We start from the raw sequence: 18727 nt of genomic DNA on the forward strand, positions 1-18727 counted from the left end.
AAGGCAAGTTCTCTTCCTCCTCTGCTTACCACAGGGGTTCAGCCCTAAGATCACCTAAGATCGCTGTGCAGTATGGATCCACGTGCAAGAATGTGTGAGCGGTGATAAGATTTTTAGTTGGGATAATTTTCCTGGTGTCCTTGTCTTCTTATACTCGGACTCCTTCAATCCTGAACCAAATTCTGTGGTCAAAAACTGTGCCCACAATTAATCCACTGCCCCACCTCCAAGAGCCCTGTCTTTGTAAAGCAAAGACAAACTGCATTTGCATGTCCTTGGGGCTGTGAATGGGCCCTCCTTCCTCTTTCGGTGTTGGGCTGGGCGGTTCCAGCCCAGCCTACACTAGATTTTAAAGCCATTCATGAAGCCTGGAACCAGAGGGATCAGGGAAACTATGAAGTCATAGCGGGAACCAGACCGGAGAGCAGTCTGCCCTACATGTCCACCTGGGGGGCCACTTAGTGAACACTAAAACCCCAGGAGGCAACCACTTCATATATAAGTGAGGGGCCAAATGTCCCTGACACTAGAGCCTCCCAATTCTATTCTGGGGCGTGCACTCCAAGCACACCGCTCAGGATGCTCAGGATGCTCGACCTTGAACAGGGGACAGGAGCCCAACCGGTGCTGCTTTTTTTTTTTTTTTTTGGCAGCACCTGTGGCATATGGAAGTTTCCAAGCTAGGGGTCAAATTGGAGCTGCAGCTGCTGGCCTAGGCCACAGCCACGCAGGATCCGAGCCGAATCTGCAACCTACATTGCAGCTTGTGGCAACATTGGATCCTTAACCCACCAAGGGAGACCAGGGATCCAACCCGCATCTTCATGGATACTAGTTGGGTTCTTAACCCACTGAGCCACAACAGGAACTCCCCCAACCACTGCTTCTTACTGAGACCTGAGAGTCCCACGTGGCTTTGATGAGAAAACTCAAGTTTACTATCAACTCTTCCCCCTGTAATTCTATAAGGTGGACAGAAACATGCTGAACTCAAGCTCCTTGAGAGAAGGGACAGTGACCATCATTTTGCACCTCCAGTACCCAGCACGAGCTGATGCCCAGTAGGTATCCGCCGCCTCTGAATGAATGCTGAGACATCAAGCAATCCATCTAAAGGCATGCGGTTCAGGGTCTAGGTTTCCCAACTCCGAGGCCAGGCTTCGGCATGGAGTATCTGCTTCTCTTCTCTTTTTTTTTTGCTTTCTAAGGCTGCACCTGAGGCATATGGAGGTGCCCAGGCTAGGGGTCCAATCAGAGCTACAGCTGCCAGCCTATCCCACAGCTACAGCAACGCGGGATCTGAGCCACGTCTGCAACCTACACCACAGCTCATGGCAACGCCAGATCCTTAACCCACTGAGCAAGGCCAGGGATCCAACTCGCAACCTCATGGTTCCTACTCGGATTCATTTCCACTGCACCGTGATGGGAACTCCTGGTTCTTTTCTCTTTCTAGCACTTTTCTTTAGGGTGGACTGGAAATGAGCCTTCTTCCCATCTCCCAGTACCAAAGACAGAGATACCCAGCTCAGGGCATGTTTGTAGATAGACTTCTCATAGATTTATTTCTGTGTCATGTTATATATAGATATATGTATATATACTCTTTTTTTATACACTTTCTATCCCCTTCCCTTCCCCATCAAACTCACAAAAGGAAGTGTAAATCCTTCCGGGACTGCCATCAGGCTTTCTAAGACAGGCCCAGGAAAGAACCATATCGCAATAGCTCGAGAAACAGCAGCCCTTAGGCTCTGGGGACATGGAAGCAGCAGCATTCCCAGGACCCAAGGGGAGGAGAGAGGAAAGGAAACAACTGTAGTGAGATAGGACTCTAGGATGTGTGTGTCCAGGGACTCCTGGGAGGGCCGGCTGGCTCCCAGAACTCTCAGGGTGGGAACAAAGGTGGGAGCCCTAGGGCTCTGGGCAGGCTGCCCAAGGAGACTGGGGCAGGGGCAGGGGCAGGAGTCAGGGTTCAGCATGCGGGGAGGGGGGCGCTGGCAGGACCGACAGGTGTGGGTTATGCTGGAGATGCAACCACCTCACCTACTCAGTGACATGATAAACAGGGACAGATGCTGGCTCCTAAAGAAATAGGGGACAGAGCATGGCAGGGAGGAGGAGGGGACAATGGGACACACAAGAAAGTCACATCAAACAAAAAGTACCAACAAAAACATGACTTGTACTTGCCTCCTCCCTAGAGAAGGTGTCATCTCTGCTTGGGGGTGGGGGAGAGAAGGGCGGGGAGGGGTCATGAACCTAGATTATCAGCTGGCCAGGGGCACAGGAAGGCTCTCTGAGGACTCCTAAGGGGCAGGCAGGCAGCTAGGACCCACATCCGGGGAAGAACCGACAGTCCCTTCAGTTCGACTTGGACCAAATCTTGGCGCTCCCTCGGAGCCTGGCAAGGGGAAGAGAGAGAGAGAGGATGCAGGGACCCTCCCAGGCCCTGCCAGCTCCCCTGTTCCCTAGCCGTGTGCAAAAGACTAGAGGGGAGAGGGAGGAGCAGAAGCAGGGCACCCCATAAGCGAGCGGCCCCCACCACACTGGCTCACCCCTTGCCCTTCGAGGCTTTCTTGCTGGGCTGGCGCTGGTTGGTGCCAGGAGCCGGTTCCCTCAGCTCCGTCAGGTGTTGCTCGGGATCCTGAGATGTGGCTGCGGCAGCGGCTGCGGTAGTAACTTTGATGGTTTTTTTAAGGTTGGCGACCTACCAGGAGGAAAGGAAGGAAACCAAGGAAGGTTCCAGAACCTGGCGGTCCCTGCCCAACGGGTCTGCCTGCTACAGCACCAGTCCAGACCCCTCTGCCCAGGACAACCAGCCGAAGCTGTGGGAGCTCGGGCCGGCCTGCTCCCCTGCCTGCTCACCTCACTCTCGATCTGCTGCTTCAGGCCCAGCTGCTGCTCCTTGTGCTGGTTGGCCCGGCTCACCTGCTCCTCAATGCCAGAGAGCACCACCTCGCAGCCCACACACCTGCACGAACCGGCGGGAGGAGGGTCAGCAGAGGGCTGCGAGCACAGACTCCCGAGACGGACACAGAGACACCCCGAGACCCGGGCAGCCGGAGCCCTGTCTGCGTTAGAAGCCTCGCCTGGCCACGTGGAAACCACCTCAACGAGATCCCCGGGAGCCTTAAGGACACTCCGGTAGGCTAAGGGAGGAGAAAGCAAGTGCCTGGAGTGATGGGCGAGGAACTAAACCCACAACGGGGCAGGACGTGCTCCAGAGGAAGAAAAGAAGCTGTGTTAACGAACCCAAGTCAGATAAGAACACAGAGAAAACAGAAGTGAGAGAGGCCCAAGGCCTGTGGACAGCGCTGGTCATACTGCATCCTGCCTGGCCCACCCCCCAGGGAGGATCCCCTCAAGAGGACCCCCCCTTCCTCCTCCCAGTTCCTCTTCAGGCTCCTGGGGGGTGCCTCTGCCGCCCAGCCACCCCACCCCCCACCCCCGGCCTCCACCAAAGCAGCCCTCCCTTCTTGGGGCCAGCAGAGGAGGGACAGTGCCGGGACCCAGGTCTCACCACTCCTGCAGGGTTCGGGCAATGGCACTGAGGTCCTGGCGCTGGATGTCCCGCCCGATGCTGTAGTCAACCTCCAGCCGCTGGTTGCGCTGGTCCAGGGAGCCGCGAAGCACGTCGGCGTACACGGCCTCGATGACCAGGTCCTCCAGCTGCCGCACGTTCCGCAGGGCCAGGGCCTCCAGCAGCACTGCATATGGGATACACTGGGGCCCGGAGGTCGGGCTGCGGTCTGTGAGGTTCCGCACAGAGAAGGGCTTCCAAGATTCTTCTTCCCTCCTTCCCCCACTGCCCGCCCTCCAGTCCTCCTCCTCAATCACTTTCCGTAAAAGGCAGGTTCTAAGGCAAAATAAATGAAAGTATTCCCACCTGATAAATAACATCCTAAGAAAGAGAATCGTTCACATTTATGTATTTATGACTGTTGTCTTTTTTGACGGCCCCACCTGTGGCACAGAGGTTTCCAGGCTAGGGGGCAAATCAGAGCTGCAGCTGTCAGCCTACACCACAGCCACAGCAACCCCGGATCCGTGCCGCATCTGCGACCTACACAGCAGCTTGTGGCAACGCCAAATCCTTAACCCACTGAGCATGGCCAGGGGTTGAACCTGCATCCTCACAGACACTATGTCAGGTTCTTATGCCACTGAGCCACAATGGGAACTTTTTTTTTTAATATTATTTTCCTTTCTGCAACTTTTTTTTCAGGCACACCCACACCATGGGGAAGTTCCTGGGCCAGGGATCAAACCCGAGACACAGCAGGGAACCAAACCTCAGCACTGGCAACGCCTGATTCTTACCCTGCAAGGCTACTGGAGAACTCCAAAAAGGACAATCTTAAGGAAAACATTTATGCTCCCCTCAATGCCCAGCCCACCACAGGGTGACATCTGCCTGGGTGTCAACCCTCTGGCTCAGCTCAGGACAGTACACGGATGTGGTCAAGACGAGCTTGACCTACGGGACGCTGTGGTGGAGGAGAGGCTGGAGCTCTTCTGTTTATCATTTATACACGGTCTCCTTCCAAAGAGGCAGAGAGCCTGATTTAAGCCAAACCATGGGGATGATGGGAGAGTCAGGGAACAACTGGGAGATGCAGATGGGCAAACAGTTAACAAGAATGGAACCCAACAGGAAATACAAAGATGCTTCTGGGTTATGTATTTTTTATTCAAGCAAATAGAAGCCTGCTACGTCACCAGGAGCGAGTGTGTCCCAGCTCTGGCCACTGCAGCTGCTTCCACGGACTTCATACAGTGGGAGGAATGGGCTGAGGAATAACACAGTGAGTGGCATCCTAGCTGCTATTCTGACCTGACACACAAAAGATGTTTTACTTAGAACATAAGTGGGTTGAAAAACAAAATAGAGGAGTTCTGGTCGTGCCACAGCAGAAATGAATCTGACTAGTAACCAAGAGGTTGTGGGTTCGATCCCTGGCCTTGCCCAGTGGGTTAAGGATCCAGCGTTGCCATAAGCTGTGGTGCAGGTCACAGATGTTGCTCGGATCCTGCACTGCTGCGGCTGTGGCACAGGCAGGCAGCTGTAGCTCTGCTTCGACCCCTCACCTGGGAACCTCCATATGCCGTGGGTGTGGCCATAAAAAGCAATAAAAAAAAAGAAAAAAAAAGAAAAACAAAATAGAAAGCTGGGAGAATAACGTTCCACCTAAAGGGCCACAGGTATCAGAGTCAGACACAGACCTTGGAGGAGTGTGGGGAAACAGGAAGAAGCACCACTGTGGTCAAAGCTGTCCCAGTGCAATTCCCTTCAGATGGGCCCTTGTGAAGCCGACACAAAAAAGTGCTCCCTGGCTCAGGACTGGGGGGTCTGTCACTCACCTTGACCTTGGCAGCCAGGGTGACAACTGACAGGTGTCTAAGCTTATTCTTCTGAGCCTCTGTGAGTGGGGGAAGATTCCGGGCTTCAGCTAGAAAAAAAAAACAAGGTATAGAAAATCCTGATTTCACTTGTGTGGGAAGCCCTAGCCTCTCTCCTCTTGATTTTTCTTTTCTTTTCTTTTTTTTTTTTTTGAGTTTTCTGTGCCAATTTGGGTCTTGACCTTGACCCTGTACCTATGGGATCTAAGTCAGGTATCTCAAGAATTTCTTCTACATAAACTGCCCATCTCCCATCTCCAGAGTTCCGGCCCCTCCGGATACCTAAGTAGTCAGCGTATGTCCCATAAGCAAACACCGTGAGCAGCCGGAACGTGGAAGCGAAGTCACTCTCAGCCAGCTGCAAGAACATGAGGGGAGAGAAGAGGTGAGTGGAGGGGCCTCTCTCTCCACCCTCCCAGCCCTACCCTGTTTGAATTCCACTTTCTGGCCCCAGCTTTCCCCTCTAACAGGAGCTCTCACAGCAGCTCACCGACAGCAACCCTCTGCCTCTCTGACCACTCTTCCCACAGCAAGGCCTCATTTCCACCTCCAGGCCCTTGTTTATGCTATGCCCCCAATCCACAACTCCCTCTTCCTCCATCTGCCTCCAATTCCTACCCTCATTCAGGGCTGAAAACTTTCAGAGCGTTTATGTTGCAAACTATGTTGTTTGGTCCTTAAAGAGTATTTAACATTTCCAATTTTGAAAATCTTTAGGGAATCTGCTGTATTACCTAAGTCACCAACAACTTCTGCCTCAGCCTCACTCCCCCGACAGCTGTACGGTCTGGGCAGGCCCTGGGATCTGTGGTCTCTGCTTCAGCCCAGCCTCACCCAGGAGCTTTCATTACCCACCCAGGCCAGCACAGCCTCCTCTCCTCCCACCGCTGATCATCCACTAAGTCAAAGCCCACCTAAGGTTGTTACCTAAGGGTATTTTTCAACAAGGTCACAGACTCAGCCTCTTATAATCCACTTAGGTCTAGCAGAGATGTGCATGTGATTGGCACTGCCACTAAACACTTGCTAAATAAATGTCTTATTCATGGATATCCATCCATCTTATCTCTGCAACTGGAATGTAAGTCTCAGAAGGGGAGCACTGTATCTTGTACTCTTCTGGTATTCCCAGATGACCAGTAGGGTTTTGGCAGGTTTTTTAGGGAGGTTCCCAGGCTAGGGGTCGAATCAGAGCTGTAGCTACCGGCCTACACCACAGCCACAGCAACGCCAGATCTGAGCCGCGTCTGTGACCTACACCACAGCTCACAGCAACACCAGATCCTTAAGCCACTGAGTGAGGCCAGGGATTGAACCCACATTCTCATGGATACTAATCAGATTCATTTCCACTGAGCCACAATGGGAACTTCAACTAGCAAGGTGTTAAACAGGCACCCAAAACATGGTTCTTTTTTTTCACCTTGATTCTTTTTAGTTCCACTGCAGAGGACATCAGGGAAAGAAGGCAGCCAGCTTTCTTCAGACCAGAAGGTTCCCCAAAGGCTAAATCCACTGAATCACTGACCCTCAAAAGCGTAACTCAGTTTGCCCACCTACCATTGTTATACCATCTTGGGGGTTGGGTTGGTGACATATATCTTGGCAACCCACTCACTGTGGACTTCAAACTCAACTCTGCCACTTCTGTGCGAACAGTTCTGTGTTCCTAGCATCCTGCTATGTGTCTTTGGGAAAAAGACACTTTCTACCTACTCTAACTGAAGTGAATTAGCATATGGTGCAAAGGGGGAGAGAACAGAGCATGCCAATTTCACAGTCAGTTATTCCATTTGTACCAGACTTTACTTTCCCATAATTTCATCTGATTCCTACAAGAGTGAGGGATTGTATCAGGAGCATTTTTTTAAAAGAGAAAATTTAGGGCCTAAAATTAAAGAAACCTGATCAAGATCATATGATTATTAAGAGCTATTACACTGATAGAGACAGGCTGGAATCAGGTCTCCTACTCTGAATCGCAGGCTCTTTGTTCAAAAATGAAAAATACTCAGTTTTACAGATCATTCATCCTCAAAGGGAAACTAAGAGGTTTACTTGCCTACTTATTTCTGCAAGCTGTTGGTTAATTATTACCATATTCTTGTTTAACTGTATGGTCATGGGGTTGCGAAATAAGCCCAGGCCGCCTGTTCTCAAATTCAAACTTTAGTCAAGCTGCCCTGTGGGCTACCCAGGTCAGGAACCCACCTCTCTAACATTAGGCATATCCAGCAGTTCCCCAAACACGTAGACACCAGGGGCCTCCAGCACCTGGTGGATGAGTGTGGCCAGCGCTGCCCCCTTGGCCGACTTCGCCAGGAGCAGGAATTGCTCCTGGTTCTGCCCTGTCACCTTCACCTCCGCACTCATGGCTGCACTGAGCTGGGGGGACCTGGGCTCAGGAAGTCTGGAGCTGCAAGGAAAGAGAATGTGAAGGCGAAGTTCCTTGAACAGGGGAGGATGAAAAGCACAAGAGATAAGGGCTGGACTGGAGACACTGAGCCACTTTCGCAACAATAAAGTTCGCTCTATCTCGCAACCCAGAGATCGAGCAGTCTAACATCGGACCTAGGAACCCTAAAATCGGGCACTTTGAAGGAAGCCTGGCTAAAATCCGGCTGCCACGCCCACCTCCCCCAACCCTGGGCCTAACCTCAAGCCCCACCACGTGCACCCCAATGAACCCCAAGGCACAAGTCGTAGTGGGGGAGGTGATGTCACATAGTATCCACCGGGACGACGCTCCCTCAAATCCACAGTACCCCGCAGGTGCCCCGAACCACGTGACCTCACCCTCGCGATCCTTCCACGTGGCTCCGCCCCCTCCCTTAAAGAGGCCGCCCAGGGACCGTGGGCTCCCGCCGACTGCCTCGTCGTACTCTGGGTCAGACTCCGCGGGCCGCTACCTGGAAGCTTCTTCTTCCAGCGCACTGGGCGGGGCCACCGCTCCGTCACCTCCGGCAGCTGTTCCCAGCCTTTCCTGCCACCTCCCTGCACGGTCGCTCTGGCCCCTAAACTCTATGGCTGGCTTCCGGCCTTACTTTCCGCTCTCACGGGGCGGGTTTCAGGCGGGACATGCTCCGTCCCCGCCTCCGACTGATGAAGATCCCAAGAGCGACGCAGGCGTTCTGCTCTCTGATTGGCTCTTGCGGAAAGAATGACGGGCGCCCTTTCCTCGGCTTTGTTTCAATAAAACTTTATTGGACAAGCGCAAGAGGCTGTTTGCAGAGGGAACTCTTGGCGATAGCCTGCTACCGGCTAGTTCTGCGTCAGCTTCAGGCTGGCTGAGGTCTGAAAATTTGTCAGAGTTCCCGAGGCAAGAGAAAAGCTGTAATCGAAAGAGAGGGGGATTTAAAAAGAAGAGAGGGCAGTTCCCGTCGTGGCGCAGTGGTTAACGAATCCAACTAGGAACCATGAGGTTGCGGGTTCGGTCCCTGCCCTTGCTCATTGGCTTAAAGGATCCGGCGGCGTTGCCGTGAGCTGTGGTGTAGATTGCAGACGCGGCTCGGATCCCGCGTTGCTGTGGCTCAGGCGTAGGCCAGTGGCTACAGCTCCGATTCGACCCCTAGCCTGGGAACCTCCATATGCCGCGGGAGCAGCCCAAAGAAATAGCAGACAAAAAAATAAAAAATAAAAAATAATTTAAAAAAAAAAGAGAGGGACATAAGGAAAAAGGTGGTGTGAAACGAGGAGGAGAGAGGGAGACCATAGAAGTTGAGCTGCAGAGATCGTCTCATTTTTATTGCAACCACTCATTTTTTTGGAGGAGAAAGAGACAAGTGTGGAAACGGTAAATAGTAATAGCTAACACGTATTGAAGGCTTACTGTTGTTCAGGCATCTTTTAAAATTAAAATTTGACCCATTGAATTCTCATAACTGTACAGTGTCTCCATGGTGTTTCCAGGACGCCATCTCTCATGTTTGCAAATGTACTGAATGATGCATTCCTGTACATTAACCCTTTTGATTCCTGGCGAAGGAAAAAAAATCCTAGCTGCAGGGAAGGCATACATTGAAGCTCATAAAAATCCAGAGTTTTGGAGTTCCCGTCGTGTCGCAGTGGTTAACGAATCTGACTAGGAACCACGAGGTTGCGGTCCCTGCCCTTGCTCAGTGGGTTAACGATCTGGCGTTGCCGTGAGCTGTGGTGTAGGTTGCAGACGCGGCTCGGATCCCGCGTTGCTGTGGCTCTGGCGTAGGCAGGTGGCTACAGCTCCGATTCAACCCCTAGCCTGGGAACCTCCATATGCCACGGGAGCGGCCCAAAGAAAGCAAAAAAACGAACAAACAAACAAAAAATCCAGAGTTTTATTTGGAGCCCATGTCTATTCGAGCCTGGAGCCATCTTTCCAATTTACCATGATACTTTAGGGGGCAAAAATAAACAACTAACCTTTTCGTAGTGTTTTGTATCTCCTACCAGGCTTACAGAAGGTTAAATCAGAGCAATGTTAATGATATCTTGGAGGCACTTGTATGAGGCACTGAGCTAACAGCTTTACCTAATTCATTTGATGCGTGTAAAAAGTCCATTATTATTTCCATTTTCCAGATGGGAAAAGTGAGGCTCAGAGAAGTGAAATAATTTATATGTAATGGAAAGAGGAGAAAGGGAAAGACGTCGTTAAATGAAGAGAAAAATCAGAACTGGTAGGCTGCTGGAGCTATTGCTGAAGGGACTTTAAGCTCAAAGTTTATTTGTTGCTTTTTAGGGCTGCACATGCAGCATATGGATGTTCCCAGGCTAGGATCCAATCGGAGCTGCAGCTGCTGGCCTACACCACAGCCACAGCCACGCCAGATCTGTGAACTACACCACAGCCTACAGCAACACCCGACCCTTGACCCCCTGAGCGAGGCCAGGGATTGAACCTGTGCCCTCATGGATGCTAGTTGGGTTCTTAACCCACTGAGCCACAATGGGAACTCTTCCACCATAGTAAGTTCAGTTAATATCTATCATCTCATATATATATATATACCAAAAAAAAAAAATTTTGTCAATGTGATGAGAACTCTTAACTACTTTCAAATCTGCAATACAACAATGTTAACTAACCACTATACCATACATTATGTTGTATATTACATCATTAGTACCTATTTATCTTATAACTGGAAGTTTGATACTTTTTTTTTTTTTTGTCTTTTGTCTTTTTAGGGCTGCACCCGTGGCACATGGAGGTTCCCAGGCCAGGGGTCTAATCGGAGCTATAGCTACCAGCCTACACTACAGCCACAGCAACACCAGATCCAAGCCACATCTGCGACCTGCCCCACAACTCATGGCAATGCCGGATCCTTAACCCACTGAGCAAGGCCAGGGATCAAACCCGAAACCTCATGGTTCCTAGTCGGATTTGTTTCCACTGCACCATGACGGGAACTCCTGGTACACTTATTTTTATTATTTTCAAAAATTTTATGGAAGTATAGTTGATTTACAATGTTGTATTTCTGCTGTACAGCAAAGTGACTCAGTTATACAAATATATTCTTTTTAATTTTCTTTTCCATTACAGTTTATCACAGAATATAGAATATAGTTCCCTGTGCTATAGAGTAGGACCTTGTTTATCCATTCTACATATAATAGTTTGTCTCTGCTAATCCCACATTCCCAATCCTTCGCTCTCCCAACCCCCTCCCCCTTGGCAACCACAGTCTGTTCTCTATATTGTGGGTCTGTTTTTGTTTCATGAACATGTTGATTAGTGTCATCCATATAAACTTTAGAACCCGTTTGTTGATATCCCTACAATAATTTCCCGCAATTGTGGTTGCAATTGTATTGAGTCTATAGGTCAAGTTGGGAAGGAAACTGATTTTTTTCTTTCTTTTTAGGGCCACATCTGCGGCATATGGAAGTTCCCGCACTAGAGATCGAATTGGAGCTGCAGCTGCAGGCCCTGGCCACAGCCACAGCCTCAGCAATTTGGGATCCAAGCAGCATCTGCAGCCTATGCTGCAGCTTGCAGCAATGCTGGGTCCTTAACCAACTGAGTGAGGTCAGGGGTAAACCTGCATCCTCACAGAGACAACCTGGGGTCCTTAACCCAGTGAGCAACAATGGGAACTCCAGGGAAGAACTGATGTTTTGACCATATCTTTTTATCCAGATATGTGGATTGTTTCTCCCTTTAATTAGTTCTCTGATTTTATTTATCACAGTTTTGTAGTTTTCCTCATAGATCTTACACATGCTTTGTTAAATTTATACTTAAGAATTTCACATTTTGGAGTCGCTCAATGACATTGTATTTTTAATTTCAAATTCCACTTGTTCATTGTTGGTTTACAGTAAAGCAGTTGACTTTTATATATTAACCTTTGGGAGTTCCCGTCGTGGTGCAGTGGTTAACGAATCTGACTAGGAACCATGAGGTTGCGGGTTCTGTCCCTGCTCTTGCTCAGTGGGTTAATGATCCGGCATTGCCGTGAGCTGTGGTGTAGGTTGCAGACGCGGCTCAGATCCCGCGTCGCTGGGCTGTGGCGTAGGCAGGTGGCTACAGCTCTGATTCGACCCCTAGCCTGGGAACCTCCATATGCCACGGGAGCAGCCCAAGAAATAGCAAGAAGACCAAAAAAAAAAAAAAAAAGAAATCATATGTATTAACCTTTGGATCCTGCAGCCTTGCTAGAATTGCTTATTGGTTCTAGGAGGTTTTGTTGTTGATGCTTTCGGATTTTCTACATAAAAGATTTCGTCCTCTATGAACATATTTTATGTCTTCCTTTATGAAGATAGTTTTATGTCTTCCTTCCCCATTTTTATACCTTTTATTTCTTTTCCTTGCTTTATTGCATTAGCAGGGATTTCCCGTACAATGTTAAAGGAAGTGGTGAGGGGTTGTTCTTGCCTTGTCCCTGATCTTAGAAAACTTCGTGTTTCTCCCTATTATTCGTATGATGTTAGCTGTAGGGTTTTCTTCTTCTGTGTATGTTGTTGTTCAACTTGTTATTTATTTAATCTTTACAACACACCTTTGCAGTGCTTGTTAATATCTTTGTTAACTTGTGAAGACACTGAGAATCACAGAAGTTAAATGATTTGTTGAAGGCCGCCACTATAAGTGATGGAACTGAGACCCAAATGCAAGTTGGATGCCAACACTGTGCTAGGAAAGAAAAGAAAAAGCAGAAATGAAAGACAGAGGAGGAAGAAAGGGATAATCTGAGATCTTGCCCTAATTCAGCTTTACACTAGCTGTGACCTTAAAGCAAATTGTGCCATCTTGTGGTGTCCCCTTTTCCGTATCTGCAGAGTGAGAGATTAAGGCCAGTTCTGATTCTGATGTTTTATGGTTCCCTGAGAGAAAGAGGAGTAAGAGGAGGAAATGAGGGAACAATTAATATGCAGAAAAGGAGAATTTGGAGAAAGAAAGGAGAAATGATGGACTAAAGAAGTAAGATTGGGAGTTGCCATGAGCTGTGGTGTAGGTCGCAGACGCAGCTTGGATCCTGCGTTGCTGTGGCTCTGGCATAGGCTGGCAGCTACAGCTCCGATTGGACCCCTAGCCTCCATATGCCGCAGGAGCGGCCCAAGAAATGACAAAAAGACAAAAAAAAAAAAAAAAGAAGATTGAAAGGCAGACAGAGGAGTTCTCCGTGGTGGCGCAGCAGAAAGGAATCTGACCAGGAACCATGAGGTTTCGGGTTTGATCCCTGACCTCACTCAGTGGGTTAAGGATCCGGCATCGTGGTGAGCTGTGGTGTAGGCCGGCAGCTGTAGCTCCTGGGAACCTCCATATGCTGCGAGTGCGGCCCTAAAAAGGCAAAAGGAAAAAAAAAAAAGGCAGACAAAGGAGAAGAGGGATAAATGTGAGAAAAAAAAAAAAAAAGAGAGATGAGAAAAGAAGAGGGGCAAGTGGGAAGAAAAGAAGATCTGCGGGTGGGAGCAGAGGTCAGGGAGAAAGAAAGAAAGGGAGTTCCCTTTGGTTTAAGAAGTGGTTAACGAATCTGACTAGGAACCATGAGGTTTCGGGTTTGATCCCTGGCCTCGCTCAGTGGGTTAAGGATCTGGCATTGCCGTGAGCTGTGGTGTAGGTCGCAGACGCAGCTCGGATCTGGTGTTGCTCTGGCTCTGGCGTAGGCTGGTGGCTACACCTCCGATTACACCCCTAGCCTGGGAATCTCCATATGGTGCAGGTGCAGCCATAGAAAAGACAAAAAAAAAAAAAAAAAAAAAAAAAGGAAAAGAAACTCTCCAAGAGGGAGATGGAGCTAATTAAACTTAAGCAAAGCCTAGGATGTAACATTTATCCATTCATTTGTTACTAAGTGACAGTTATGTACAAGGCCATGTGCCAGGTGCTGTGTTTTTAGTGCTAAGAATAGAAAACAAGATGCACCAAAATAAAGCTAGAGAAGCTGGCTGAGGACTAAGGAGTCAGACACATAATAAAATGTTCTCATTGATTTAAAATTATATTTTGAGCACCTATCATTGCCAAGCATTATTCTAACTACTAGGAACAGACAAAATACTTGCTGTCTTGGTATTTACATTCTTGTGGTGAGATTCAGGCAATGAATACATCTATACATAGGTGGTCAGGAGATAAATAACAAAACAAGGAGGGGGTGGGGGAATGCAGGAGATATTTGCTTTTTTAATATATGGTCCCAAGGAAAGACCTCTCTGGTAAGGTGACAATGGAGCAGAGACTTTAAAAAAAGAAAAAGGGCAGGAGTTCTTGTCCTGGCTCAGTGGTTAATGAACCTGCCTAGTATCCATGGGGATGCAGGTTCAATCCCTGTCCTTGCTTGGTGGGTTAAGGATGTGGTGTTGCCCTGAGCTTGTAGGTCTGAGACAAGGCTTGGATCTGATGTGGCTGTAGCTATGGCATAGGCAAGTAGCTACAACTGTGACTCACCTCTAGTCTGGAATCTTCCATATTCCACAGATGTGGCCTTAAAAAGCAAAAAAGAAAGAAAGAGAAATTAGGAAAAGAAAGGACAGTCCACAACTCATTCTATGGAGCCAAAATTACTTTGATAACCAAATGGGAAAAGGGCAATACTAAAAAGGAAAATTATAGGCCAATCTCACTTATTAACAGAAATACAAAAATCTTTAATAAAACACTAGCAAACTGAATCCAGCAATGTGCAAAAAAGATAATACAAGAAGACTAACTTGAATTTATGTCAGTAATTTAAAGGTAGCTTAATATTGGAAAATTTTATTTATTTATTTATTTATTTATGCTTTTTTCGGGGGAGGGGCATACTCTTGGTATATGGAATTTCCCAGGCTAGGGGCTGAATCAGAGCTACAGCCGTCGGCCTACACCATAGCCACAGCAACATGGGATCCAAGCTGCATCTGCGACCTACACTACAGCTCACAGCAATGCTGAATCCCTCAACCACTGAGCAAGGTCAGGGATTGAACCCACATCCTCATGGATCCTAGTTGGGTTCATTACCACTGAGCCACGATGAGAACTCTGGAAAATATTGTATTCATCATTTTTTTGGCAGCACCCACGGCATGTGGAAGTTCCTGGGCCAGGGATTAAACCCGCACCATGGCAGAGACCTGAGTCACAGCATTGACAATGCCAGATCCTTAACCACTAGGCCACCAGGGAACTCCCTTAGTCATCATTTTAATAGATTAAAGGAGTAAATCAAACAATCATCTCAATACAGAAAAAAAAGTGAAGTCAACATCCGTTTGTGGTTTAAAAACACTTAGAAAACTAGAACAGAACTTGTAAATCTGAGAGAAGAATACCTGGTACCACCACTTGTATTCAGTCTTGTAATGGGGATCCTAGCCAGAGTGGTAAGACAGGAAAGGAAAAAAATAAAGATTACATTAAAAAAGAAAGCAGCGGAGTTCCCGTCGTGGCGCAGTGGTTAACGAATCCGACTAGGAACCACGAGGTTGTGGGTTTGGTCCCTGCCCTTGCTCAGTGGGTTAACGATCCGGCGTTGCCGTGAGCTGTGGTGTAGGTTGCAGACGCGGCTCGGATCCCGCGTTGCTGTGGCTCTGGCGTAGGCGGGAGACTAGGCGGGAGACTACAGCTCCAATTGGACCCCTAGCCTGGGAACCTCCATATGCCGCGGGAGCCGCCCAAGAAATAGCAAAAAGAAAAAAAAAAAAGAAAAAAAAAAAAAGCAGCTATCATTTTTAGAAAATGTGAAAATGTGTTTGCATACGTAGAGAATTCAAAAGAATCTACAAATTATTGGAATAAGAATTTAACAAGGTTGCTTGATTAAGAAAATATAAAAATCAACTAATCTGTATATCAACAACAATTAGATGATGAATAATTTTTAAAGTTACCACTTGTAATACTATGAAAAAAATCAAATTTCAAGGTATAAAAATAACAAAATATAAGTAAGACCCATATGCAACAAATTATAATTTATTGTGAGACATTGAAGTTGTCATAAATGGAGAGATATTTCACATTCATAGATTAGAGGTCTCCATATCAGGAAGAAGTCAGTTCTCCCTAAAGTGATTTTTTTTTTTTTTTGATTTATAGATTCAGTACAATCCTAATCCAAATCCCAACAAGCTTTGTTTGTGAGTGTATAAAACTGGCAAACTGATTCTTAAACTTACATGGGAATGCAAAAGGCCAAAAATAGCCTCTTTAAAATGAACAGAGTGGAAAGACCTGCTTTACCAGAGGCCAGGACATAATTTCAAAGCCGTAATAATTAAGATAGCAGAGTTTAGGCAAAGGATAAACTACTAGATCATAATATTGAGCTCAGAAACAAATTCACTCATATATAAACACTTGATTTATGGTAGAGTTTGCACATTTGAGCAGGCGAGAAAGGACACACATTTCAATGTTTCTGTGACAACTGGGTACCTATATGAAAAAGTAAAACTGAACCCCTATCTTAAGCCATATACAAAAATCATTCCCCACTTTACTACAGACTAAATGTAAAAGGCAAATTAAAGGGCTCTTAGAATACAATGTAGAAGAATTTATTCATTAATTCAAGGTAGGGAAAAATCTTAAGATTCAAATACACTAACCATAAAGGAAATACCTTTTCCATAAAGGAAAAGATCAATATATTAAACTACGTTAAAATCAAGAACATCTGTTCAAGACAAGCCACAGAATAGAAGAAAGTATCTGTTAACATATATCACTGACAGGAGTTTCCATCGTGGTGCAGCAGAAATGAATCCAACTAGTATCCATGAAGATGTGGGTTTGCTCCCTGGCCTCGCTCAGTGGGTTAAGGATCCAGCATTGCGGAGTTCCCGTCGTGGCGCAGTGGTTAACGAATCCGACTAGGAACCATGAGGTTGCGGGTTCGATCCCTGGCCTTGCTCAGTGCGTTGCCGTGAGCTGTGGCGTAGGTCTCAGACGCGGCTCGGATCCCTCGTTGCTGTGGGTCTGGCGTAGACCGGTGGCTACAGCTCCGATTCGACCCCTAGCCTGGGAACCTCCATATGCTGCGGGAGTAGCCCTAGAAAAGGCAAAAAGACAAAAAAAAAAAAAAAAAAAAAGGATCCAGCATTGCCATGAGCTATGGTGTAGATCGCAGGTGAGGCTTGGATTCCGCATTGCTGTAGCTGTGGTGTAGGCTGGCAGCAACAGCTCCCTTTTGACCCCTAGCCCAGGAACCTCCATATGCCACGGGTGCGGCCCTAAAAAGACAAAAAAAAAAAAAAAAAAAAAAAAAAAAAGTAAAAAGACAAAAGACCAAAAAAAGAAAGTAAATCAAGGAAGTGATTGCTATAAAAGTCAAAATACGAATTACCTATGGTGAGTAGCAAATGGTGTATGACGGAGGACACAGGACACAGAGGTCTTTTTTGAGGACTGGCAAGATTCTTTTTTTTTTTTTTTTTGTCTTTTTGCCATTTCTTGGGCTGCTCCCACGGCATATGGAGGTTCCCAGGCTAGGGGTCTAATCAGAGCTGTAGCTGCCAGCCTACGCCAGAGCCACAGCAATATGGGATCCCCACCTCATCTGCAACCTACACCACAGCTCACCGCAATGCCAGATCGTTAACCCACTGAGCAAGGGCAGGGATCGAACCCGCAACCTCATAGTTCCTAGTTGGATTCGTTAACCACTGCGCTACGATGGGAACTCCGGCAAGATTCTTTTAGTTTGCCTGGACTGTGGTTACATTCGTATTCCCTCTATAAGTATTCAGTATACTTCATGTTTTTATTGCACTTATCTTTATATGTTATATTTCACAATAAAAATTGGCTTTGAAAAGCATTCAAAGCATTGGAAAAGTTCAACAGCCATACATAACAGAACTAAGCAAACTAGGATTAGAAAGGATCTTCCTGGAGTTCCCGTTGTGGCCCAGTGGTTAACGAATCCGACTAGGAACCATGAGGTTGCGGGTTCGATCCCTGCCCTTGCTTAGTGGGTTAAGGATATGGCATTGCCGTGAGCTGTGGTGTAGGTCACAGACGCGGCTCGGATCCAGCATTGCTGTGGCTCTGGCATAGGCCGGCGGCTACAGCTCCAATTGGACCCCTAGCCTGGGAACCTCCATATGCCGCGGGAGCGGCCCAAGAAATAGCAAAGAGACAAAAAAAAAAAAAAAAAAAAAAAAGAAAAGAAAAAAGAAAGGATCTCCCTTTTTTTTGCTTTTTAGGGCCTCACCCACAGCATAAGCATATGGAGGTTCCCAGGCTAGGGGTCGAATTGAAGCTACAGCTACCAGCCTACACCACAGCCACAGCAATGCAGGATCCAAGCCACATCTGCAACCTACACCACAGCTCACAGCAATGCCAGATCCTTAACCCACTGAGTGAGGCCAGAGATCAAACCCGCAACCTCATGGTTCCTAGTCAGATTTGTTTCTGATGTGCCACAACGGAAACTCCAGAAAGGATCTTCCTTAACTTGAGAAAATTAAAAAAAAAAAAAATTCAGCAAACACCATTCTTACTGGAAAGAAGCTGGAAGTGTTTCCTTTAAAACCAAGAACAAGGAAAGAGACCAGCTATTACTGCTTGTGTTCAACATTGTACTAAAGGTCCTGGCAGCACAAGAAGAGGGAATTAAAGACATAGTATTGGAAAGAAAAAGGCAAACTGCCATCATTTGAAGATGATATGATGGTCTTTGTAGAAAATTCCAAAAGTCTATAAAAAATTATTACACATAAGAGAAAGCTTATTAAGGTGGCTGGCTCTAAAATCAACATTTAAAATCAATTGCATTTCTATGTACCAGCAGAAAGGAAAACTAAAAATGTAATCTTAAAAAATACCATTAACTGGAGTTCCCATTGTGTCACAGTGGAAACGAATCTGACTAGTAACCATGAAGACGAGGGTTCAATCCCT

General features: G+C 47.3%; 1 protein-coding gene across 9 annotated transcripts; it reads right to left on the minus strand.

Moving 5' to 3' along the window:
• Window positions 1–1538: 1538 nt before the first annotated feature.
• On the minus strand, window positions 1539–8351 carry COPS7A (COP9 signalosome subunit 7A). 9 transcript variants are annotated; one of them, XR_014803909.1, is made up of 8 exons: window positions 8313–8351; window positions 7615–7819; window positions 5686–5761; window positions 5365–5453; window positions 3524–3752; window positions 2869–2974; window positions 2559–2710; window positions 1539–2404 (listed from the first exon to the last, which is right to left on the minus strand). XR_014803909.1 is itself a non-coding variant. In XM_084956913.1 (8 exons), exons 2-8 carry the CDS (start codon window positions 7774–7776, stop codon window positions 2365–2367), a joined length of 765 nt encoding a protein of 254 aa, XP_084813039.1. In that variant the 5' UTR covers window positions 7777–7819; window positions 8313–8351; the 3' UTR covers window positions 1539–2364. The 9 variants fall into 9 exon arrangements, 6 of the variants coding, with proteins under 6 accessions (XP_084813039.1, XP_003126576.1, XP_084813038.1 ...); XR_014803910.1 differs by having other exon boundaries at window positions 7678–7819; window positions 8200–8351; XR_014803908.1 differs by having other exon boundaries at window positions 8200–8351.
• Between the last annotated feature and the right edge of the window lie 10376 nt (window positions 8352–18727).

This window comes from Sus scrofa, chromosome 5 (genome assembly GCF_054392235.1).
Source record: "Sus scrofa isolate SSC_HxYL_T2T_F1_AM1 chromosome 5, Sscrofa_HxYL_maternal_Yorkshire_Landrace_v2.0, whole genome shotgun sequence".
Taxonomy (NCBI): Eukaryota; Metazoa; Chordata; class Mammalia; order Artiodactyla; family Suidae; genus Sus; species Sus scrofa.